This window comes from Micrasema longulum, unplaced genomic scaffold (assembly GCF_059751315.1).
Source record: "Micrasema longulum isolate JH-2025_06_02 unplaced genomic scaffold, ASM5975131v1 h1tg000368l, whole genome shotgun sequence".
In the NCBI taxonomy this organism is placed as follows: domain Eukaryota; kingdom Metazoa; phylum Arthropoda; class Insecta; order Trichoptera; family Brachycentridae; genus Micrasema; species Micrasema longulum.
In genome coordinates this window covers 120,927-148,398 of record NW_028277569.1, presented here as the reverse complement: position 1 = coordinate 148,398, position 27,472 = coordinate 120,927, and the positions used below count along the sequence as shown (strand labels likewise).

The 27,472-nt window shown below is 30.5% G+C and overlaps 1 protein-coding gene across 1 annotated transcript in view; it reads right to left on the bottom strand.

Moving 5' to 3' along the window:
- Nucleotides 1-27,472, bottom strand: part of LOC148282172 (adenylate cyclase type 2-like) — a gene marked incomplete at its 3' end in the record, with an annotated part of 85,541 nt that overhangs the window by 1,598 nt on the left and 56,471 nt on the right. The window contains exon 4 of the mRNA XM_088225529.1: nt 16,361-16,488. Within this exon, the coding sequence (XP_088081655.1) occupies nt 16,361-16,488 (128 nt within the window). The remainder of the gene's footprint in view (nt 1-16,360; nt 16,489-27,472) is intronic.

Genomic DNA, 27,472 nt, shown 5'->3' with positions numbered 1-27,472 from the left:
TAGAAAAGTTTTAAAATACAATAAAATATTTTGATTAATGTCGTGTCCAGAACACATTTTTAAAATTCGATTTCGTATTTCTAACTTGAGTTATTTATTTACCTATTTACGATTCAGTGAACATTTTACAAAATGATAATAGTATCAGTAAACAATTTTTACAACATTTTTTATTTGAAAAAAACATCAAACTTAGTATCCATACCTTAGTATAAAGTGTCGGTGAGAAATAAAAATATTTAAGGAAAGGGTAAATTAAACAAAACAACAGATACGAAAAAATAAATAAAAATATTAACAACGTGACAAAGTAAAGAATTCTCTGAAAGAATATATATATATAGTAATAACTAATTAGTAATTAATGTGTATTTTGAAAACGAACGAGAAAAAAAAATATGGACATATTTAGAAACAATAGAGCTACCTTCCCTTCACAACAAATCGTAAATTATTTATAAATGGTCTTAGGGCTTTACATTTTGGTTAACACAAATAGTATATAAACAAAAGTAAAAAAATAAAATAGGCGAGTGAAAATTTAAGTATTCACAATTTATTATTTATTGACAATTCTTGATAAAATTCAACTGTAATTATTTAATACATTACATGTACTAAATGTTATTAAATATTTATTTTTAACCACTTACCGACTTTTCTATGTCTACCGGTTTCGAGACGTACCCGTCTCTTCGTCAGGACACCAATTAAACCAACATGCAAAACCCACTATACATAGACAAAGAAAAGTCGGTAAGTGGTTATATACAAATATTAAATAACATTTAGTTAAATTTATGACCACAAAGTTCATTCTTTAAATATTAAAAATACATTACATGTATTTTATTGTGTGTGGAAAAGTTATAAATTCGAATACATGATACACTTCTCCATAAATATTAGTTTGAGACATTATTCTAAAATCAGGTAATTAAATTCAAGTATTTAACAATTTAATAATACCTACCTAATTGCAAAAGAAATATTATTTTAAAGGATGTATCTATTACAACGGTACCTACATAATATATGATCTGTCCAACTGGTACGTTTAGAGGCTATTTTTAGGTGAAAATCCTCCAAAAGAAAATCGATTAAAAATTATTTAGCCTCGTGGGGTAGGTACCGGTAAATGCGATTGCCTGCCATTAAATAAATAATTAATCTTTAAATTAAATGACGATGTCAAAAATTCAATTATTAACTTTTCTCTTTGTAATTTTTTAGTAGTAAACTTCAATAATCAGATTCAGTTTTACAATCATCCCCTATTAAATACCGTGACCGGTAAAATGTGATTGAATTATTTACTTAGCAAGTATTCGGGGGTTCGTAATACAATTTCCGGCTTTCAATATCAGTAGCCTTTGAACCAATTAAATTGCAAATCATGTTTCAACATCAAAGGGGCGGACATTTGTAAAAATTTATTTTTGTGACCTTTTTATATTAAGTGATTGAAAGTTATTGTAATGTGATTAAAATTGTTTTGGTTTGTTTATTTTTAATTTATTTCAATTTTTCAACAAAATGTAAAAACAAATAGGTTTATACGAAGCTTACGAAATTCGTGAATTTCAACCATATTAACAAGATCTCAAATGAAGCGCTACGTATATTTGGATTTATCCAAAGGGTAAATAGTTAATTAAAAAATATTATTCTTATCAAGTAATTTTATTGTTCCCTGGGAAAAATTCAAGAATATATTTCTCCAGTCTAGTCAATCCATTACAGCGTACATTCTGATTCTCTAGAGCTCGTCAAGAAGAAATATCTAAAATATATTAATTGTAAACTTCAAATTTTAGCAGCTTTATTAAAAAATAGTTCATTTTTATCCTTTAGCCTCATGGTGTAATGCTCAGCGCGTTTGCCTTCTATGCAAGAGATCGCAGGTTCGATTCCCGACACGGCTGATATGAAATATTTATTTAAAACGGTGTTTTCACACTAGAATATTTCATAGTTCCTGGACACTGGTACCTGAAGCGTAAGACTGATCACCTTACCTTCATGTAACAAATTGATCAAGATATGCTACGATTGATGTTTTAATCCAGTGTCCTATGCACGATGATTAATGATTATCCTTTTCAAATCTCTTTAAACTTCCTGATAGAAGCCTTTTAACAGACCTGTTTATTATTCTTTTATAAAGTAATCAAACTGTCAGTAGGGTCGCAGTGAATCACATCTTGCTGGAGGGTGTGATTCTATAAAATGCTGCAAACGCCCAGTTGCACTCCACCGGCAACACTACTGACTAGTCCAACTCGTAAGCGTCCACGTCGCGAACCCCGGACTATGGAATCACACGGAGTTTGTATCACATTTGCCCGGGGGATCACATTGCCCCCACATAACGGTGTGATCACGGCAGAAAACGAGAGGACGAAAGGCGAGTTTCTGGCGCCTCCAAACCAGAACTATCTAGCTAAGGGAAGGTAACCCCGACAGAAAAATCCACGAGAGAAGGCAACGAGAAACCACTCTGGTCATCTTTTCCCGGGAATCACTATGGTGAGTACATCCAACAAGCAGTTGTCCTGGCTGCGGAGTAGCGCAGGACCAAGATGCTTTCGATGTATTGATCGCCGACTTCGGGAAGACTGATAAGGCACCCCAAAAAAGTAATCGACTCATTTATTGACTGTCCAGATTTACTGAAATGGTGTACCTGGTCAACATTCTCGTCATAAATCTCCTTTTGATTTTGCAAGTTCTAGAATCAACTATCACATTTACATACTCGCCTATCCCCAGACTCCACAGATATGTTAATGTTATAAGTATGAGTATATGACAAATATTTGGCTCTGGATTTGATAGTTGTTAATCAAGTTTGATTTTTTTTTACTTGCAATATAATTTTTAGACTTTTCTCTGTTTGAAAACGTTTTCAAAATCAATTTTTAATTTATCGCTTAGATTTATTTTATTACTTAATATTGATATACTTAGGAAATTTCCTTTTTCCGAGCTGGAGTTTTTTCAAAAATAATCTTCCAGAAATCGTAAAATCAATACCAAATATTAAAACATCTAAAGACCCACCCTATCCTGAATTCCATATAGTAGAAAATTGTGTATCTTTTAGAATATAATATTCAATTTTAAGGAATTTGTTTTAGATAGTAAAAATGAAATGTTAATAAAATACAACACATGTAAGTGTAGACATTATGTATATTGGTGTATAAAAACAAATGTAAAACGAACTCCCTCTCTAAACACGAGTTTTCGTTACGAGTTTATTAGAGAGGGAGAAACGTTATTATAATTTATGTATGTACCAACCATTTTGTGATTGTATACTTATTTTGTAAAGATTTTTAAAAACAGGTTTTTTTTTTTTTATTGAAAATTTTTACATAAGCATTCTTTTGAACAATTTTTAAATTCCCGCCAAACTGCAAAAAGCAATTTTTTTGCAGGGATTTCTCTCTTTAAATATTTTGGTAACATTATATAATAATGTTTACATAAAAATATGAGAAATCTTAAATATATCAATAAATGAATGTTTAAAAAAATTAAATACAAGCAAATGAAGTCTTTTTTGATACCGAAATACATAATACGATTCTATGCACTACGCCGCTCCGCGCCGTTGACTTCGAAATTTGTTAGATGCAGTTCAAATTTTAAGGAAGTGACTCTGCAAGGGTAAGTTTTAGTTGAGTTGAGGACCGGCCTTGACTTAACCTCGACTCATCTTAAACTTTGAGGAATTACTCAGCATACGGGTTGATTTAATCAATTAAACAGTTATATTATTTATCTTTAAGAATTTGCCGAAAGTAAAATAGCATCAAAATCATTGTAGGTGAGTAGAAAAAGAGGGAAACTTGAAGTATTCTTCACAACTTTTTTTTTAAACCGCTTCTGTCATAAAGCACTTCAACTCGTTAACCTTAAAACCGGTTGACGTAAATTAAATTTTTTTGTACAAATTTGATTTATTGGTCGCTCAAATAAATATTTTTTCTTTCTAAACGACAGTATTGCGGTTCTTTAACTACTTGGTCCTTGTTTGAAAGTTTCCAAAGGGGATGGCCCCAAGTCTAATCTATTCTTCTGTCCACATGTCTTACCCACGTCACGATCAGTTTACGTAGGTGTTAGTTTTCGAAGTCAGGAAAAGAGATAATGGAACGGAATATTGAATAGAACTGTCAAAGATTACTTCCCAGAAAATACAAGAAAATGATTTATGAAATATGTTTATGCTTTATTTTTACATTTATAGTGGAAAGTTGTCCACATGATTTCAGATTTGATTTGATTTTAAGATCTGTTTTATCATAATTTTAATATACGTGCAATAATATGACTACTCCAAGGAAGATGGTAGTAAACAAATATGTCAGATCAAATCCGGGGAATAACATATTACTACTACTACTGCCACCATCACGCCATTTCCCCGTAGGGGTAGGCAGAGAGAATGGACCGCCACACACGTCTATCCTGGCATACAATCCTAGCCTCTTCCACATTCATACATCTTGTCATACATGCCCTTCGGTTCTGCCTGCTTTTGACATGACCAGACTTGAGATTTTGGTTTATCTGATCATGCTACATCCTCCTTGGTCATCCTCGTCTCACGTTGCTGTTCATTTTCGCCTTACATACTTTTTTTTTTTTTTATTTATTTAAAAATTTAAAAAACCCGTTAGGGTTACATTAGAAATTTAATATTGTCTAGTCATTTTATGTCTCGTCTAGTCTAGTTAGTTCAGTCATCATGTGCTTTTTCAGATGGATTTTAAATTTGTCTCCAGTAAAAGTTTTCAAGTAGTAAGGTAGGTCGTTGTAGTGTTTAAGTCCATTATATAGTATTTTTGACTGTCCTGTGTTTGTCTTTGCTTTTTCAATATGATAGTGTTGTTGTTGTCTGGTGTTATATTTGTGTATGTCAGCATTTTTTACTAATATTATGTCGTCGTCTTGTATGTTTCCCAGTGTTATTTTGTGCACAATTTTTAAGGTCTCAATTTTAGTCAAGTAGTTTATGTCAAACTGGTGTGTTTTTTTGTTCAGCTCAGTCGTAGAAGTCAGGTAGGGTAGGTTGTATGTTAGTTTAAGAATTTTATTTTGTTGTCTTTGTACTCTTGTTATGTCTGTCTTGTTACCAGTTCCCCAGAAGGCGATCATGTAAATCAATTTACTTTTGACATAGGCTTCGTACATCATAATATTTTCCTTTCTTGGTATAAAATCTTTAATTTTGTAGAAGAGGCTATGTAGTGATGCTATTACTTTAGTGAGTCCGTCTATGTGTTTTGTCCATTTTAATTGTCTGTCCATTGTCCTAGGTAAGTCACATGTTCTAGTTCTTTATGAGTTTCGTTGTTTATTTTTATGTTCATGTCATGGTTCTTCTTTTGTGTTTCGAAATGTATTATATTGCATTTCTTGGCATTTAGTGTTAAGAAGATTTTGTTTGTCCATTCTAATAGTTTTTGCACGTCATTGTTGATGGTTTTAGTCGTTTCAATGTCATTTTTGTTTTCATATAAAATTCCTAAGTCGTCCGCATAGATTGTTTTTTTTCCCATTCTTTCGTCGTCCATTCGTTCCACGTGACCAAATTACATATTGCAGTGATAATAAAACGTTTATATACGCACATTAAGATGACCCTGCCATAAATGGTGCTAGGGATCCTGCGTGGTGGTAAAAATCTCTTATCAGCCACGTGATGGGCTAATCTCCCAAAAATTTAGTTTTTCAGGATTTTTACTGAGGGATTTTTGAGTTCTACCGCACACAGAAAACTATGCTCTTAATTCCGTTAGAAATCGAAATTGTTCATTAGACGATTTTTTTCTTTCGTGGAAAAAAAATACAAATAAAATAAAAAGTCCCGATAAATCTCTTTATAGAAGTTCATGGTCGCGTGCTGTTTTAAAATATCAAATTTCGAATTTTTGTATTAAATATATTTTTTAATGTTTTTTTTTATTTGCACCACAACAGGCCAGAAGGCCCAATCACAATAGTGAATTACAGCAAAGAATACCCAGACTTGAGAAAAATCACATTTAATTTTTGTGTTCTCAGCGGGAATCGAACCTGAAACCTTCCGTGAGTGAGTCAAGTGTCTAAACCATTATTTGATGGAGGCTGCCAAATATGGATTAATAAAATCAAACAACCTTTCAATATAGCCCATTATACGATGTTAAATTGTAATGATCAATCTTTATCTATTGAACTCCCGCCCTTCCCTTCATGCGCTCTCTCTCTTTTTTTCAACTATTTCTCCCAAATCAACAAATATTTTCATAACCTAATAAGTAAGGGTTACTTATTTAAATGCATATAATGTTTGTTTTATATTTTTTGCATGTTTTGCATGATTTTGCATGTTGGTTTAATTAGTGTCCGGATGAAAAGGCGGGTACATCTGGAAACAGGTTAACATGGAAAATTCGGTTAGTGGTTATATACATATATAAATTATTTACAAATATTTGGTAAAAAGTTTCACAGCAAAGTTAATGCTTTAAATATTAATAATAAATATAGTACGATTATGATTGTGACAATAAAACTTAATCTTGTGCAAAATCCCTCGCTACGTCAGAGGTAGTTTGTTATGAAAATTGTGGATATTTATTTGGTATCCACTGCTTTAATACCAGCAAACTGATGAATTTTGTTGAAAGCATGAGTATAATTACTGCACTACTGGTATTTTAGAACAAACAATTTGAGTAGTGGTATACCGGAGGACTCGCATATTTTTAGCATGAATAGAATCTGAATATATGAACAAAACGGCATTTATAACTCAATTTTGCAAAAAATGTGACTTCCAGACTTTCAGATTTAATAAATCTGTACGCTATATTTTGTTTATACGCTATATTCTGTACGCGATCTAGATGTAATAAATATTTTTGCTATATTTTGTTTTGTATTTAGAATTAGTTGGATCTCTGTAATGTTCTGAATGTAAATAAAAATGAATGTGAAATAGTGGATTAAAAATAGAAAACCGAGAAAGACATGCCAAATCCAATAAATATTGGAGGATGGACATAAATAAAGTCGGAATAATTTGCGGGCGTGCATAAAAAGTTTTTATACGTGAAGCGAGACTTATATGCAAAGAAATAGTGATTTGGTGTTCTATCCTCTCTGTCTAGCCTTACCGAGAAACGGTGTGATGGTTCATTTTGTTTTTGCGTAGATTAATTATCGATTTATTTCTACCAAATAAAAACTAGTAATTGTCTCCAACTAAAATACATCTATTAAAACATAGATTCCTATTTCAGTGCCGAAAATATTGAATTTATTTTTTTTCAATTATTGTTATAAATAATTAATTAAGTACATTAACGGAAAATGTAAAATAACATAATAGTATTACAAGAGATATTTACAATATTTTATATGAAGAAATATGGAAGTGTGGGCATTAACAGGGTTTATGACATTTACCATTTTGCCAATGTTTGTACATCCATATTTCTTTAATTCAACTATCTGTTGATTGTTGATGCGGTGAATATTACACAATGTATAAAGTGGTCAATAAAACCAGCCAATGATAAGTCAAAAACTCTCTAAATGCCTAGATTTCCATATTTTACTCTCTAAAATAATATCCATGTTTGCTGTACTATATAAATAATACCTCCCTCCCTAGGAGGTGAAATATGGTATTAACAAATATTTCGATAAAACCAAAATATGGTTAGGTAAAATAACAACGTGCCTGTAAAATAATACCTTTTCGCATAAATATTTCATTATTAAAGCACCATTTTACTAGCACAATACTCAACACGTGAAATAAAAACAAAACAAGAAAAGAGTATTTAAAAATGACAAAAATGTTTTTCCTGACCCGTGAGATTGACGAGCAGTGCTTGTAAAAAACTGTTTTCGTTTTTGCTTAAAAAGTGTGCAACAAGAAACAAGCGGGAAAAATTATTCAGGAGGATGTTTTCATTTAAAACCTGCATCAACTTTTTTTTTACAACCCCGAATGAAAATCCTTTAAGCGTTTTTTTAATTTGATAGAAAAACCGATTAATGAAACGAAATCGTCTCTTTAGTCATCTATTGTTGCACTTTGAATTCTGGATTTTGGTTCTATTTTATACACACAACTTTTATCTTCGTCCGCCCAGGCACAGAACTCTTATTTTTGTATTGCAAGAGGAATTTCTTTCATAAAAAAATATTTATTTCGGTAAAATTAAAAATTCTTGAATTTTTATATTCCGCCTTTCGCAAATGATTTCTACATCTCTTTGGAGATTTCAGTATATTATTCTACAGTCTACGGTCTATTATAATGTGAACTTTGTAATTTTCAAAGTCTTTTAATAAAATGATGTTATATCTTTATATACATATATATAATTCATTTGTACGTGTGATGTCACTGAACTCCTCCTAAACGGCTTAACCAATTTACGTGTGATTTTCAGAGAAATATAGATCTTTGCGCTATGCGTGTTCGTAGATATTAAAATCTTCAATCTAATATGTTAAAAAGAAGTACGGAGCATAAATGTTTTATTCGAGCATAAATGTATTATCGATCTACAAGGGTTACATTCGAGGAGAATGCAATTACAAAAAAATGAAAATATATTTTTTTGCGTAGAGAAAAGTTTGTTTTCGAATGTTTATAAACAGCATTCGCCTTTTGTGGATTTCAATCAGATTCTATCCTTAAATTCCTTACAATTTCTACCCGTTTATTTCTGGTATTTTTGGTAATACTAAAATAATACTAAATTCAGTTAATTTTTTTTAATCGTATTTCTACATAAGTACATCCCTCTGTTAGTGAGAAGACCGGAGTTTGACGTTTGCAAAAAGAATGCCATGTTTAAAAAAATATTTATTTTATGTTTTGGAATTCAACCAAAAACAAGTACCTACTTAAGTTCAATATTTGAATATTAACAATTTTTAGTTTTGGAATTTACTCACAAACAAGTACCTAGGTACCTACTTATCAATAAAAAGTCTTTTGCCATCGTTCGGGCAGGACAACGTCAGTCAGATTCGCTAGTTGTGTATAAAATAAAAAATGCCATGAATAATACGTAAAAAGTTTTACCGTTTGTATTGCAAATTTACTTTATGGACTGAGGTGTTCTGACAGTGATTGGGTCATTGAAAGCAGTAAAAGTAATTGCTAATTAACGCAAGTATTTTTATTTTAAAAGTAATGCTTTGATTAAAACTTAAAATTTGTTTTTGCAAGAGGATTTGCAAAATGGCCACAAGACTTGTAAAACAAATCTGATTTAGTGAAGGGGGCTTTTAATGTCCTAGAAGGCCGCCGATTACAGTTTTTTGGCTATATTCGGCAATGCATCATTGAGTGCTGATGGAAAATGATGAGAGAGATTATCAAAATTAAAATTAAATATAATATAATATTCCGAACTTTTAAAATATTATGAACTTCTTAAATAAAATAATATAACAATCTTAGTGCGACCTATTTATGACCTGTATTTAGATTCTTGTAAAGTTCATAAGCATAAACCATAATTGAGTATGTGTAAGATGCTAAAAATTGTATCAAGAAAAATGTTTTATATCGCTACAGAAAACACAATCTTTTTAAAATCCAAATCCATTGAAACAATGTATTGTAATATGCCAAGTAATCTTAATATGTATAAACTGCTTACAATCGGTTTAAACTTCGATCAATCTTCCTTAACCTCCTAAATACTTGCAAGTCGGCACATCGATCTGCCTCGAGACATGTTCCCTGATGACGTAATGTCTATTATTTTATTCCCAGCTATGTGACAACTATAAAGTGAATATCAAAAGGAACTTTGAATCCTAAACATTTGTCATGATACAAGAAATTTAAATTCAAACCGAGCTAATACATACATCTAATATAATACAATCTAGTAAAAGGACAATTGGTTATGGATAACTTTGTTTTATTATTTTGATGGAAAGTCGGATTGGATATACTTGATTAAACGAATCTCATAACTGTTAATTTGCCAATACTTTATACACGTATATTCACTCGCCTTTTCAGAGACTACATAAACTTATCAATATTTCAGCTCTATTGGTATTAATTGAGCATTAATATTAACAAATACTGCCCTTGTGATGGACTCATCTCTCAGGACTTCCTTCATATATTACATGATAGTCCTATGTCTGACGCCGAGTGGTTAAACTGCAAAACAAATGTGCGCACAATACGACCAAATTTTTGAAAACCCTGAAAAGGAAATAAAAAATGAAGCCACTGCGGAAAGATACGTTGATTTTATAAAGACCTTAGTAATAATAATGAAAAATAATAATAAGGGTCAGACCCAGACCTATGGAAAATAACTATTGTGCAATATATACAGACAAGGGAAAAAAGCTTTGTATGCATAAGCAAAGCAGTAAAAAAAAAAACTCAATCCAAATACTAGTAAACAAGGCTGGATTCCACCACCTAGGAGAGAAATTAAAAGTTACCTAATGTATGTACATTGTGTACCTTTATATAATATTTTGGTATATGTTAAGAACTTTTTTTATTTTTTTTTTTTATTCAAATAAATGACATTTTTGCTTTTTTACATGTTTAGAGAAAATACATACTAAAACAAATATTTACACAGAAGTAAACAGAGTACAGTTGTTTATAAAAAATATAATTTAAAAATAAATTATAAATAACAGTAAAGTAACTTATAAAATTACAAATAGGCACTCAAAAAGCGTTAAAAGATAAATGGTAAAAAAAACATAGATTTAAAAAAAAAAAATAAACAGAAAGATTAATAAAATGCGAAGTGAAAAAATACCAGAATAATCAACGATTCGCAAAAACTCAAAAAGGGAAATTACATAAAAAAATAATCTCCATTTTTGCCCAAATTTGCATCTATACTTAATTGGCGCGTCCGGTTGAATTATATCCTGCCACATCAATATGCGGCGACAGATATCGCCTTGCCGTTTGCCACAATTAGGTCCCCAGAAGTGCAGCCTTCCTCCATGAGCGGGCATGGCAATAGGTGGCTGTTGTCCTGGGTCGCGCCGCAATCACACAATATATCATCTTTAGAGAGGTACCCCCACCTTTGGAGATTTTTTTTACATTGTGTAACACCGACCCGTAATATATTGAGGGCGATCCATAGAGAGTATGGTAGGTGTTCACCTCCTCGGATACCCTCATTTGGATCCATCCACTGTCTCACTCCACGATCCTGTTGCCATAGTTCTTCTCTCCGCTGTTGTGAGGATTCAACAGAGGAGGTGGCTTTGATAAAACTGTTTCTAGATCTCAGACGCGAGGCTGTTGGTGGTGTAGGGGATGTCTAGGATCGTATGTGTGTTTGTACCTCTCTGCTTCTGCGGCTGTACTTCTTCGAATGTGTGGTGGAGCAATTCCGATGATTGGGTATATTTTATAAGTCGGTGTTGGCTTGAGGCATTTGCTTCTATTAAACGTTTACTATCAACAAACGAATCGGTCAATTACTAAGTTGCCACTGGCTTCGCAAAAACACACGTCAATGTTCACAAATACAGTGATGCCACCACTCACTAACGCCATCTATTGTTTGATTGTAAAAACATAAAAGGCAACCCTCGCTTTATACAGATTATGATTTTTTACTAATGAAATTCTAAAAGTTAAAAAAATCTTGTTGAAATGTTTTTTTCTAAAAGCTATTTATCTAAATTTGTCGCAACAGAAAGAAAAACATTTTTGAGAAGGGAATATGGAAGTCAAGGAATTTACAGGGCTTATGACCTGTCACCTACAACCGATAAATTTAACTAGCCAATGACAGGTCATAAGCCCTGTAAATGCCTAGACTTCCGAATGCCTTCTCAAAAATGTTTCCCTCTGTGTCGAAACAAATTTATATAAAAGTGAATTAATTACAGAAACAAAAGTAATCGAGTTTAAATTCCATCCCTTAGTCGTCTTTGAACTTACACTTTCTTTAATATATCCTCATATTTATTGAAACGTTTCATCCAAAGTGTTTACGCTGTATACCAACATAGGGGGTTGGGAGCTTCTCGAAACCATAACATCTCGTATTTACGTTTAATTTACGGCTCGTAAAACAAGATATTCATAGCGAAGGAATATATTTACGGCAATCCGGTTTCCTTAAATCCCAAAATATTGCATGTCATTTTCGTATTTGCTTTTATTGGTACGGATTTAAGTGAAGTATACCGCGAATTTAACGGCAAAAACAATCATATTATGTTTATTATTCGGCCCAACTTTTATAATACGTCTTAAAAATAAACACTCGATACCTTGTACAATATTGCAAAATAAAGCTACTTTGGTATATTTTTTTCTTAAATTTAAGATGGAATTGTTTAATTTATTCCCATTCAAAATTTGTATTTAATCTGTGGAATATGTTACAAAATAAAATATGTTGGTTGTATTTTCCCGTTGAGGATTTTTTTTTGATTTTCGTATATTTTGATTTGATTTTGTTATTCAAGCCATATAGCAAAAAATAAACATAAACATGCATTTTTCATTTAATAAAACTAAACACTTATTGGTGGTATTTTAACCACTTTTTATTAATTTTATTACCCATCGGTTTCTGAGCTATTACGTGTTCCTTTGACAACGGTTAGTTCCCAAAGTATAAATCAAAGTATTTTTACTATAATTTAATTAATATAATGCATAATCACAAAGTAAATGCTTTAAATATAAAACCTTTATTCATTTTATTTATCAAATACTTGATTGATAACGACATTTACAACTGAATAGATGGAAAATGTATATGTGGTGTTTACTGACAATAATAGTTGATGAAGTTCTATTGTAATAATTTATATTTTAATTTAATGTAAATTTTATTGTTAACAATGGCCTAATGAGCAATTTTTTTTCATAGCTAATCCAACTGTTTTATTATTTTTATTTTTGTATATAGTTTTATCAGCAATATGATTTTTTAAAGTTTTGTAATTTTGAAATTATTCATCGTGTAACGTTACAAGGTTTAGTCAAAGATTTCTGCTGAATTGATGAGTTGACTTCCCACAAACCGGAAATCTATCACAACACTATCGTTGGTTGATTCTTTGACTAAATTCGAAGTAGTTCAGTTTTATTTATTTTTTTCGTACGTATTTGAGAAATTTCGCGGTACTATTAAATGCTCTAATTTTTACCGCGTGTAAGATAACATTTTATAAGTCCAGCTTTCCATAGCACTAAAATTCCTCATATTATAAAATTAAGTTTTCTGTATGAACAATATAATATAAACACAATTTTTTACTCTAACTATGCTCAATTACAGGTTGAAGACACTTTAAATTTTAATACAAATATACACATTTTCGTACATAAATATCATTTTTACTTAATAACGCGTTTGTGAAAGCAGCCCAGCTTTATTTTTTTAATTTATTTTTTTTATCGAAAATTTTTACTTAAGCATTCTTTTGAACAATTTTTTTAATTCCCGCTAAACTGCAAAAGCAGTTTTTTTGTAGGGATTTCTCTCTTTAAAAATTTTGGTAACACAATATAATAATGTTTGCATTAATATAAAAAAAATCTTAAATATATCAATAAAATAAAAGTTTCAAAAAATTAAATACATGTAAATCAAGTTTTTTTTATACCGAAATATATAAAATAATAATAAACAATCACTTTTTTTAACACTGCTTTAAAATTGTTTGGTTTCCATTTTTTTACACACTAAACTTAGAATTTAAGAAAAAGATTTTAAAAAATAACTTTATTCATATCACTATTCTTTATTTCGGCCGAGAGTCTATTGACTATGCAACTTTTTGAAGTCTTAAAAAAAGAAAGTACCTATGATATATTCCGAATGTATGATTAAACTAAACTGAACCTTAGTTTCAGATTTTGCTTGAGCTCTGGGTGACCTGAAGTTCCATCTAATTTTGCTAATTTGTTTTACTTGAAATATTTTCTTAGTTTCTGAAGTTAGATCAAAGCGCAAAGGAGCTTAACTTCGCTGCATTGCATCCGATACGAGTAAGTTGGGAATTCCCGAAGATCCCATAAAGGAAAAATGTCGAGCTTAAGTTTCTACACAATTGACTTACGAAGCTATCTTCTGGAAATATGGACATCAGCTAGCAGCGAAACCTATTAACTTCGGATATTTATTAAATCTATTAGTCTACTAAAAATAAACCTAGATAATTATAATAATTACTATTCATCATCATCATTTATTTACTTATTTATATTTTTCGCTTACAAACTATAATTAATAATAAAAATAATATGACCTCACTGGGGTTTGCCGTGCCGAGGACACTTAACAATATACTTTTTTGAAATTACATTTGAGAAAAAACAAAGAAGACTAACCTAAAAAACAAACATAATTAGCAAATATTCAGACAGTTTTAATAACAAGGTATTTATGTACATCTATATTATTTATATTACAAAAGACACAATGAAAATAACAAAAACCTAACATAAGCTATACACTTGTGGAGCAGTTGATTTAATATTGGTATGGGCGAATGAGACAATCCATTTTACTTCTACCTAGCTCCACTATCCATTTTTTTATAGCCTTTTTAAACATTTTCTCGTTACTAATTGTTTTAATAAATAGTAGTATTAAGTAGCATTCTCCTTTCCGTTCCTAATGCTGCATAAAGCACTGCATTGGTACACCAATCGCAGTTTCTTTTAACCATATTTTGTTACATGCAGGTACGGTAATCAGTCTTACGCTTTAGGAACCAGTCCGGGGACTATGAAATATCATAGTGTAAAAACATATTTGTACAAAAAGTTTCTTCTCACCCATGCCAGGAAACGAACCCGAGACCTCTTGCGTGGTAGGCAAACGCGCTGACCAATACACCAAGAGGCCGACAGTATACCGACATAATTAATATTATATTGACCAAAATTTGTATTTGATACGATAGGTTTTCTGATATTGCAGAAATTAAACATCAACGATAACAAAAACAATTATAAATATTATATTAGTGTGTTGTCATCATCATCATCATCATAGAACCCTTATCCGCGCCCAGTAGTGCATGGGGCACTATATTGTTAAAACAAATGCAATATATCTCGATCATCCGTTACAAGAATATAAGGTGATCAGCCTTACTCTTCGGGCGCCAGACCAGGCAAGTGAAATATTTCAGTGGAAAACCACCTATAAAAACAAATACCTCATGTGAATATTAAATGAAATCACATTAATCTTCACATCGACATCTCACTTGAGTCTACAATATCTTCTACAAATTAACAATATGGATGCTGTGTAATAAATCCTGACGAAATTATCGAAACCGTTATTATTGGTTATGATAAAATTATAAATAAACTTATAAATGAAACTTCTTGGTTTCGTTTTACTTCATAATCATTAACTTTGGAGTTTTATCAAGAAATATCAACAAAAAACTTCAAAACTTTATTATTGGGATGAGATTCATCCGGCTGAACCATTTCACCTACTAGCCAACGCCTTAAAAAAATTATGTGCTTCTTTTACCAGTTAATTTAATCAACAATATTTTGAGTATTTCCAAATGTTTGTAGACAGGGTGAATTTTCTCTCTTGGGAGTTATTAAGACACAAATTCAAGCATAATAAAGGTTTCAGCTCTTTTATTTCACAAAAGTCAACAGATGGAAGAGGGAAATATGGATGTTCAAACATAAACAGAATGGTGAATGTTACACAGTGTGTAAAGTGTCTACTTAAACCAGTCAAAGACAGGTCATAAGCCCTGTAAATGCCTAGATTTTCAGATTCCCTTCTCTAAAATGTTTTTTCCTCCGTTGCAACAAATTTATATCCAAATATCTCTTAAGGCTGTAGTCGGGTAAAACGTACGAAAAGTGAGAAAATCACACTATTTTGCCATTTTAAAACGAATGTTTCTTAAAAATTGCGCAATAATAAAAAACAAAAACATAAATTAAATTAATGCAATAATTTTTTAATGCATTTCTTTTTAAAAATGTACTTGATAGTTTTATTTAACTAAAATAAAGTCACCTTACAACCGGTAGATTACGCCACATCAAATTTAGACTAAGCTTTGGTATCTCGATTCTCATAAAGACTAAGTATTGAACTAAAATTTGATCTAATAATTTAAAGATAATAAATTGAGTATTAAAATAACGAAAGCAAAATCTTTTTTTTTTGTTTTAGAAAAGAAAAAGTTTTGAGTTTTTTTGTGTTTTAAGGCAGGAAATCCAGCCTGTCCACAAACATTCGGGCAAACTTCATATTTGTTGACAAAATATCTAATATTGACAAATTATAAAGTTTGTAAAAAAAACACTTACCTTATCGCTTCAATCATTTGCAGGCCCATATTAACGCAGTTATAGGCATGGTTTGGTCTGGAGACAGGAAGTCCAGATACGCAATAATAGCAGTCCCCTAGGATTTTTATCCGCATGCACTGGTTGTCCTGTGTAAAAAGGAAAACACCATTTTCAGTTATTTATTTATTTACAGATGCCCTTAAGAATTTTTGATCATTATTTACACAAAAAGTACATATAAACAAAGGCAAACGTGGAAAAAAAACAATACAGTGGAAATCAAATTATTTATTCAATTCGAAATTATTCATTCATTTCCAGGACACAGGACATCACCAGCGGAGAAGTAAAAAAAAATCTAAACTATCCCTGCAATGTATTAATTTGTAAGCTACTGCATGCGAATAATTAGTCAATTTAATGAATTATTTGTAATTTAATGATGACTGAAATAAAACTGTGAAATTTCTTTGGAGCATGTTATTATTATAATACTGTTCTTTCCAGTCACGCACACATTTTTCATCTCTACTACATAAAATATTGAAGATTCCTAATGGACAGTACACCCGTTTAGTTTTACGATGTCAGTAATTATGTACGTACCCGTTTGATCATTATTATTTTTTGTACCTTTTACATTATTTTTATAGAACTTTTTTCTTTTCTTATTCTTTAAATTTAAATTTATCTTGTTTTTTATTTACTTTATTTTTATAACTGCGTATAAATATACGTACATATTTTTATTTTATTTGCAATTTCTAAGTGCCTAACATTTTTTAATTGTTAATTGCTTTTATTTTGATACCGATAATGTACTTAATCAATAGCTTATACCACTGGAAAATTTATATTGACTGTGTTTTACAATTTTTGTTTTTGATATTCTTATTTTCTGTATACAATTTATGTAAAAACTGCTGTTTTTTTTCCAAATAACAATAAAATAAATAAAACATTAAGTGGAACACGAAAATTATCGAAACAACAGTTCAGAGCAATCTATTTTATTATTTAATAATTTCTAAATAACAAGAGGTCATTTATTGTTTCATTTATAAATTACTGTATTTTATTCTTTGATATTTATCTGTATCCGGGTAGATGAACTATACAGTTATGTGTGAAATAGATCCACAATCTTTGGACAAGTGCTTTCGACTCGATGACTACTCTCAGGAAAAACACAGAATAAGGAAACCGAGTGGAGATAGGTCCACCACGCAGTGTAATTGGTGGTTGGCGGGTTTATTTACCCGCTTGAGCTTGAAACAATTAATTCAAACATTTTTTTAATTTTTTTCACATTATAAACAATAATAAAAATAATGTGTCTTCACTGGGGTTACCCGTGCCGTGGACACCTAAAAATATTTTTTTCAATATTGTATATGTATATTCGTGAGCAGGAGAGACAAATTCACTCGTCACACATGCCAGTAGCAAAGTAACCTGTACCACTGCCTCAGTATGCCAGTTGCACAGTTGCTTTGGAGCTTTAGTTAGGGGTGGTCTCTATGGTAGAGCTGTGAACATTAGCCAATGTTTTTTTTTCTTCATATTTTAAGCAATTAGACTTCAACTTTAAATGAATGAAGCCATTGCCAATGATTTTTTTTTTCCGATTGAAAACCTCTCATTTTTTACGCGCGGATGTTTTTGTTGCTGAGGGAGAAGTAAACACTGTTAATCCACACAGCTTAGATTTTAAGATAAAATCTATGTTTCTCGGTGTTACTTTAAACATGTCTTCATTTCAGTCTCTCAAAAGCATTTCGCACAAAATACTTCTTACAAATATTGTTGATCTTATTCATCAAACACGCGTATCAGGAAAAATACAATTCATAGCTCTCACGCTTTCCTTTTTTAAAAGTCTTGCAACAATAGGAAACAATATGAATTTATTTTTGCTTCATGTTTTAAAGAAAAAAAGAGCTATCGGATATAAGCGTACAAAGAACGAATAACTTTGCAAATATTTTTTATGAGATACAACGTTGCGAAATAATATTTTCTTTTGTAGTTTCCCGTATCTTTACTTTATCGAAGGTAAAAAATGAATATGAATATCTGACACTCGTATAACCAACAGCTTGTTCGCAAAAAATAAGAAATAAATATTTCTTACATTTACTAAATTCATATAAAAATATTTTTTGAAGTCTCCATCTCGTCTTTTGCATTTCTGAAAACATTTTTTAATCTATATTTTATAAACATATTACATCAATGACGAAGAAAATTTTATGGAAAAGAATACAGAAGTCAAGGTATTTACAGGGGTTATGATCTGTCATTGGCTGATAAAGCGGCCACTTTACAGACTATGTAACAATCACAATTCATCCTATATTTGAACGTCCGCATTTTCTCAATGGGTCATTTTATTGACTTTCATGAAGTAAGAGGGCTGATACCTTTCTTGATAAAAAAATAAATATATTTGGTTGATTTATATAGCGCAATTTTTGTGAAAATCACCTCGAGGGCGCTTTACAATTGTATACGTAAACTGACACATTCTCACTAACCAAAAGTGACATATTTTATTTTCTAATTTAAAATTGAGAGCATGATAAAATAAATAAGTGAGATTTTAGTTAGGATCTGAACTGACGATGATGGGGAGATTTCGACATATTATTTTTTTTCATTTTTTTAAAAAGATATATTTGCGCTCTTATGATTCACTCAAATATTTAATTTTGAGGGCCATTTTCAACGAGTTGTAAATAACTCACTATTAGAAAATGGAATCGAGTTGGGGTAAAGTGGGATTCGAACCACGGGACCACAAACCGATTGTAATATTAATAACGCTGTGAGAGCGCCTTGAGGATGCGGCGGTGGACCTGGTTTGCTCAATGAGGAAGTTCAGTAGTTTTTTTTATTTTTTTTATTTGTTAATAGACTGTTAATCTAAGTCAAAAAAATTTTTTTTTAATTTTTATATATCGTATTATCGGCGCTACGATTTTTCAAAGTTTTGTATTTCTGAAATAACTCCGCGTGTAACGTCAAAGGTTCATTTCCGCTTATTCTCATTCAATTCTTCCTATTGGTCCGAAAGCGACAAGCAGACCGGAAATCTTCCATAGCTCTCAGATCATAGGTTGATTCACATGAACCAGTGACGTCATTTAAAGTAGTGCGGTTTTATCAAAATATTTTTTCTTATTTTTTCTGTACATTTTCAAGAAACTTTGTCGTACAATTAAATGCTCTAATTTTTACCCCGCGTAAGAAAACATTTTTTGTATCTAATTTCCCGTAGGGCTGAAGATCCTCATTAAGCTACACACCACACATTTTTCAGTCAGTTTGTAACAAAACTCACATTTTCCAAATCTTCATTGCAAATTATTTGATTCAGTTGAGTTTGTTTGACTTTAATATCACTTCAAGTAATTTTTTTATTAGTAAGATGTTATTTTCACAAAAATTATTAACTATAATGTATTTTTGATGCTAATATTTAAAAACAAAAAATGTATGTAAAATTTACAAAAATGGAAAATGAGACTTCAACTTTTATTATACCCCCTGAGTCATCAGACTCTCATTTACATAATAATATTGTCATAAGTTTACATCATATGCCATTTATGTGTGTAACTTAAACGAATGTGTATGACAGAAGATTCTTTTATAAATAAACTACCATCTTTTCAGAATTGCGAGGGAGAAACGATGTTTCTATGAACTATGTATTTCGCTCGTGACATTCCGTTATACCTGAAATTTCTCAAAGTAAAATTTTCTTTGTTCTATCAGCAACGCTTAAAATACCTGAAATAGTTTATTTATGAAAATCTATTTATTTATTACGATCAAAACGTTTCCCGTTGAATGTTGGCAGAGAAAATACATTACATTTTTCTTTTTACCTTCATTCGCAAGCGATTTCGCTAAAAAAATTACATTCTCTGAGCGAATTGCAGCATATCTTCATCATTGTCTGTTTCATGTAAACTAGACCATTAGTCTTACACGTGCTGAAAATTTTGATGAAAACCTCAATGAATTAAACTTAACTAATTACCATACCTACATAAAATATTTTCACAGGTTAAAAACTAAATGCGCAATATTTTAAAGATTACCAGTTATTCTTTCTTTATTCTTTTTTTTTCTGCTGCATTGACATATTTTTATACTTTTAAACTACATTTAATTACTTTTATTATATATGTATATAAAATAAATTTATTGCTGCTCTTACTATAATGTGTCATTAATTTTGAAGATGTTTAAATTGACATAAATTTACTGTATTATATTTCACTTAAAGATTCTTTTCATCGTTTTTTTTAATTCCCTCAAAATATGTATGTATATATTTATGTTTTTCCTTTTTTTTAAATGTCATTACTATTTTATTTTATTTTTACATCTGAGCCTGTTTTTCATTCTTTATTTTAATTCTTAACTTTTAATTAATTTTTAAAATTTTCTTCATTTAATATTATTTTCATTTATTAATACTAACTACAAACTTTAAAATAACTTTTTTTACTTTAATTTTTAAACAACTTCCATTTATGTTTTTTTTTCCTTCTCTTTTTTATACTTTCATTAATAACCTTACATATAATTACTTTATAATATGGAAACTTCACTGGTCCATTGGAGTTAAGTCTAACTGTGTAAAATATAAAACTATGTAACTGTACTGTTTGTTTCCTAAATAAAAGAAAAAAAATAGGCGAAATAGTGGCAGGTCTATTACGTCCCAATAAATCCTACAGATGTCGCTTAGAGTTAAAATACCTAATCACAAATAAAACAAACAATCTTTCTTTCATATGCATGCTTATTTTGTACTTGTTTTACCTCTCAAATGAAACGAAATACTCGTCTTTAGAAAGGAATTTCGTTTTACACTATACTTTTTAATTTTTGACAAAAGAATTTCAACAACAACTAAATTCATTTTAAAAGTTAGGATATGCTAAGAAAATTACTGTTACCTCCTGTTTTCCGATAAGTGTACTTTCAAATAATTTAATTAAAAACATATTTTTCTTTCCAGTTAGCATTTAAAATTCCTACAAAATGCAATTATCAATTATTTTATTTATTTACATAAAACGTGCGTTTGTACATTACACAGTATCAAATTTTAATTAGCATATATAATAAAAGCACATAGTTTTTTTCACAAATAAACATATTGTATATGTATACGCATAAAAAGAACCACTTTTAAAATACATTTAAGAAATGTTAAAAAGTGAGAAAACCTTGCATTGAAAAACTCCCTCAGAGACGTGAAAATATTAATGTGCAAAGTAATATTGTACAATATTGAGGAAGTTCTTTTAATATTTATAACAATTGGCAGGTTGGTCTTATATATTGGAATATATAACAGTCTATGTTGACGTTGTCTAAGGTACAGCATATAACTAATGTTCCGCATAATTTCAGGGCCGTCGACAAAAAAATCGAAAGAAATTCGTAGTTTGATACATATTCCTTCTGATCCATACTGATGTCGTAACCAAGCTTTCCGTGGTGAAACTCAGTAGAATAGAGCCATGGATAATACACGTATCCGCACTCCCTCGTGAAGAGAAATCTAGGAGATTTCTTCCAAACCCTCTCCAGCATAAGAGAGTACTTCAACTCTCACGGTCCCGAATCAACGAGCCACTTTCAAATCTACTTCGCAGCAACAAGTTGTAAAGAATTCTCAGTAAAATTTAAGGCCGTTGACACGTAGACAATACAATACTGTTTTGTCCAAGGACTCGACCATTGTCCACGTGTAAATGGCAATTTGTAGAACAAAACATTGTTCAGAGACATTGTCATGGAGATAGACAGGCAGGCAATCTCCGCGGAAGAATCATTACCCCCACGTCGGGGGGACCCGGCAAGGCACTAGAAAAAGATATAAGTTTAGTGTTTTGTTATTTTAATGGTGTTTCTCAAAAAAGATACAAGCTCTTGTGTATGAAGAGGGACTACCACTGAGTTAATAGTAGAAAAAAGTAATAAAAAAATTATATTTAATAAAAATAAAATACAATGATATTTTTCATTAGTCCTTAAAAAATAATGAAACCAGTTTTTATTATTTTAATTGAATTCCCAAGCTTATGTGTATTACTGTACGAAGCTTTTTATATCAAGTAGATATTTAACTTAAATTAAAACAAACAAAACTTTATCGTTTAAAGTAGAGAGACGCTTTGTGCAGTCGTTTGCTAGTTGCGAACATTGTAGTTACTAAGTAAATTTTGCAATAAACAGTCTAGCTATATAATTGTCTTCTCTACGTATTATATCTATATAAAGTATTGAACGTAAACAGGGGTGTGTGATATTTATTTAAAAATATTTTTTTAAATCCGTTTTGTAAAAATATAAATTGATTTATATGTATTAGGTATTTTAAGTCATTATCTCTGTCAATAACATTTTAACTGAATCGAACTGTTTATAGTTAAGCCAGGAGTTCACTCAATTGGGGGTTATTGAGATTTAAATTAGGGAGTATTTACAGGGCTTTCGAGCTGTCGTTGGCTTGTTTAACTGGCCACTTTACGCACAATAAAGGTTTCAGCTTTTGTGCTTCACAAAAATCTACAGATGGAAGATTTGAGGAAATTAAAATGTTTAAACATAGGCACAATAGTAAATGTTAATGTGTAAAGTAGCAACTTAAACCAGCCAATTAAGAACCGGAGTTGTCGCATCAATTAAGGCAGTAGTCTGATAAAAAGTAAGGAAATCATGCGATTTAGCCATTTTTTTTTCAAAATTGTACTCTTAAAATAATATGTAAACACATACTGTAATTGGGAATCCTGGCCTGTTGTGGTGCAAAAAAAACAAATATATATATATATAATAAAATAAGATAAACACAATAATTTTTAATATATATTTGATAAAAAGTATATTTAAAAGGTTTACGTGATTTAAATATGATTACTTTTTGACCGACATGTTACACCTTTTAAAATTAGACATACATTATGTGCATTGGTACTCATAAAAAAACGAAATCTTCAAATAAAACTTCTTTAATAATTTATAGACAATAAATTTAATAGGGAAGCTGTGGATACAAATCTTAAATAACGTTTAAAAAATAAATAAAACTATTTAATACCACACAAACGTTACGCTATTTTTTCTTAAATTCTGTATAATTGTTCAAAAAAAATAAAACAGTTGAAATATTTAAGTTCATACTCTTTTTAATGAAAGTATAATGTTTTGGTCATAAATATTTTATTTCTACAGTATGTTTTTAGCTAAATTTGAACGAAAAATTTAACGGAAAATTCCATACTTTGTTCGATATGAGAAATTATATTTTGTTAAAACACACCGCAGAAATTAACAACTTACACTCATAATAGTTTTAAAAAACTTAAAACTACATTTTTCCATAAATCAGTTATGAACTAGAATATTTCACATTTTTCATTTTTTCAAAACGATTATTTTTTTGTGGTTTTCAATACTTGTAAATTTTTTTTTACAACTATCATGTTCAATCTATTATCTTAAAAAAACTAAACAAATTTTAATTCAACATTTATTTTTTATACATGTATTAATGTACCTAAGTTTAGTGTAAATTTCAAAAGGCGTAATCTGCCAGTCGAAAAATAGTTATATTTCAATTACGTAAAACCTTTACGTATATTTATATCAAGCACAACCTAAAAAATAATTGAATTGACCTTATGTTCATTTAGTTTATTTTTTTTATGTCACAATTTAAAAAAAACATATTTTTAAAATATCTAAATCGTATGATTTCCTTACTTTTTATCAGACCATGGCCTCGAACAGCACTTTTTACAAAATATTTATTGTGAATTTGATGAAGAGATGGGTACGTTTCAAAACCGATATTCATTAGAATTTCGACTAGTGAATATATACCAATATGAACTAGGATTTACTTGTTTATTTTTTTTTTTTTTTTCAAATATTCATCATTAACATTTCCCTATCCGCACCCCGTGGTGCATAGAGCAGTGTATTGGTATTTCAATTGCGGTGTAAATGGATCAATTTCGATAATTAGAAGTTAAGGTTAAGATTAGTCTAACGCTTCAACTACCATCCCAGGGACAGTCATTCAAATCATCATCATCATTTCCTTATCCGCACCCAGTGATGCATAGGGCACTGAATTGATACTCCAATTGCAGCGTATTTAAGGATTTTTTTTACATGGAAGGTTAGGTGACAGTCTTACTCTACAAGTACCAGTGTAGAATCAATTAAAATAAGGTAGAACTACCTTTTAAATCACGATGACCTTTCCAGGAATCGAACCCGAAACCTTAAGCATGGTATGCTAACGCGCAACTACTTCGCTTCGAGGTGGATTTACCTCCACTCGGATTATTTTATTCAAAATTTTACTTAATAGCTGAATTGATCAAAAAAACTTGTCAAGGATTCTGGTTCTATTTCACGTACAGGACTGTTTTCTTTATCCGCCTGGACACAAAAAATAAATATCTTAATATGGTGTATTTAATTACAATTTTAAATCGCAATTTTTCTTAATGTCTTGGGTTAAATTTAAAGAGTATTTAATAAAGATGAATTTATGTGACTTCAGGGGGGTTAAAATCGGAGCCCGTCTTAGTAACGAGACGGTGGGGGCAATTTATAACACCTGCAGGAACTATACTTCGTAAATGATACATTCATCCCCGCGACCTGCATGCCACATAGTCCCATAGTTCACTTGTAAATTTTCTTAGAACTAAATATATCCAAGTCTTTTAGTACCAGTGGCACCATAAAAAGCTAAGAAAGTTTGAAGTTAAATAATATAGTCTTTTCACGTGTTCAAATAATTATTTTTACACTTTTTTGTCAAGAAACGAGTTGCTTTTAAAAATTTCAATTTTAGTCTTGTTAATATTAAATTTATCCAAACCAGTGTGTTTTAACCTGTGCGTCGCAATTCCCTGGGGGATCGCGGTCACAACCAAGGCAAAAGTAAAAATCAAGGGATAAAGAACTGACATACAGGTAGTATAACAAAATTATGGTCCTAGGAGGGGTGGGGTAGTCAGAATCTTTAAAGTCGAGCTTGGGAGGCTCGCAGTCAATTTTAACATAAATCTTATTTAACTTTTACCTCGCTCGTGACTGCGATCCCCACCAGCAAAGCAAAAGTTGGTCCTAGGGGTCGCCAGATATGTTTCTAATCGTGAGTGAGTCGCGTGTTCAAAAAGGTAAAAAAACATTCATTTTAACTAAATCCACTACCATGACACACATAGCATACACATTCCACCCTTTTCATTCCACAAACCATACTTCACTCACCACACTACAAACTCACTAAACAAAACAACACAAATACTTAATATTTTCATCTCCACCTATTCTTTTTACATCTTAGATCGTTAAACTTTGTGTTGTAGATATAATTATATTATTGTGTTGTGTACGCAATTCGTGCTGAGTTGGGCTTATGATTTTTCATTAACAAATTACAACAAGAATGAAGATCATTCTAGAGAAGGTTTTATGGAAGTCGAGGCGTTTACAGAGCCTGTGACCTATCATTGGCTGGTTTAAGTGGCCACTTTACACACAGTGTACAGCCATATTTCTTCCATCTTCTTCTTATGTGTTTTGTATAAGACAATAGGAACAGTTGTGCAGCTTTTTAGATTGTTGTCAATAAACTATTTTTTATAGAGCTTTTGGTGAAAAAAGTAGCTTTATATAAAAGAGTAATAAACAATTTTTTTTATAACGGAATAACCCGCTAAGCCTCTTTTCTAGAGGCTTGTCAGTAGGTAGGAAAAAAAATACATGTATACAATTTATGAATAATACACCACAACACCCAGACCAATTCTGGAGGCGCGATGTAGAAGTCCAAATGAGGATTTACACGATGTTCATGTAGTAATTAGTCATAAGAACTTGTCAAGAGAGGTAACATTATACATGACAGATATAGTAAAGTCAATAAAAGGTATCAATGATAGCAGGGCACCAAATGCCGAACCCTCTTTAAGTGAATGGAAAGACCTGTTGACGAGTTACAACGGTCCGCCTTCTCCTGACGAGTTTTCTGTGGTTTCCTCGTCACTGGAGCAAATGCGGAGAAGCTCCTGAAACAGGTCACAGCCGAAACATCCCACCAATCCTTACATAAAATAACTAAATAACCAAACAAAGTTTTTCATTGAAGTAAATTGAATAGAATAATATTTTTTTTTGTAGTAAACAAATAAATAACTATCCCTTTGATCAAAACAAAAACCTTGTACGTTACAAGCAAATGCAACTCACATATTTAAAACAAAAAAAAACCCAGACCAATCAAGAAAAAATCTTGAATGGATTTTTCCTTGCAACATCTTTTTTATTTGATTTTGTGGTAAAATTTAAAAATGGGCAAAACTCTAGTAATACATATCGTATAGTTTGAACTTGCAAAAAAGTGTGATACATTTACCCCAAAATTCTGATATTGTTCTTCTTATTTATGTTTCGTCGTTACTTTATTTTAGTTGTGCATGGTGTAAACACTACATGACTCGTTGAAATTGAAATGAGAAACTTCTAAATTTATTCATAGGAATATTTTCTCCTTCATCAAAAATGTTAATTCAAACCTTTTAATTGGCTGCTGCGCTGTTCGTTGGTTATTTATCCTTGATTAATGATCAATTATGTATGAAATGTAGATTTCACCCAGAGTGAATCAATCTACAGGAAAAAAATCTCTTATCTACAATGTTCTCTATCTCTGTCATAATGTTTTAATTCTAAATGGCGCATTTATTTATCAAACTATTTTTATTTGGGAAAAAACAACATTTTTTAGATATTTTGAATACAGAAAATAAGAATATATATAAACGAAAATTGTGAAAACAGTCAATAAAAATTTTCTACAGTGGTGTAAGCTATTGATTAAGTACACTATCGGAATAAAAAAAAGCAATTTAACAATTAAGAAATGCTAGGCACTTAGAAGTTGCAAATAAAATAAAAATACATATATTTATATACGGTAATAAAAATAAAGTAACTAGAAACAAGATAAATTTAAATTTAAACAATTTTATTTTATTTAAAAACGAAAAGAAAAAAGTTTTATAAAAATAATGT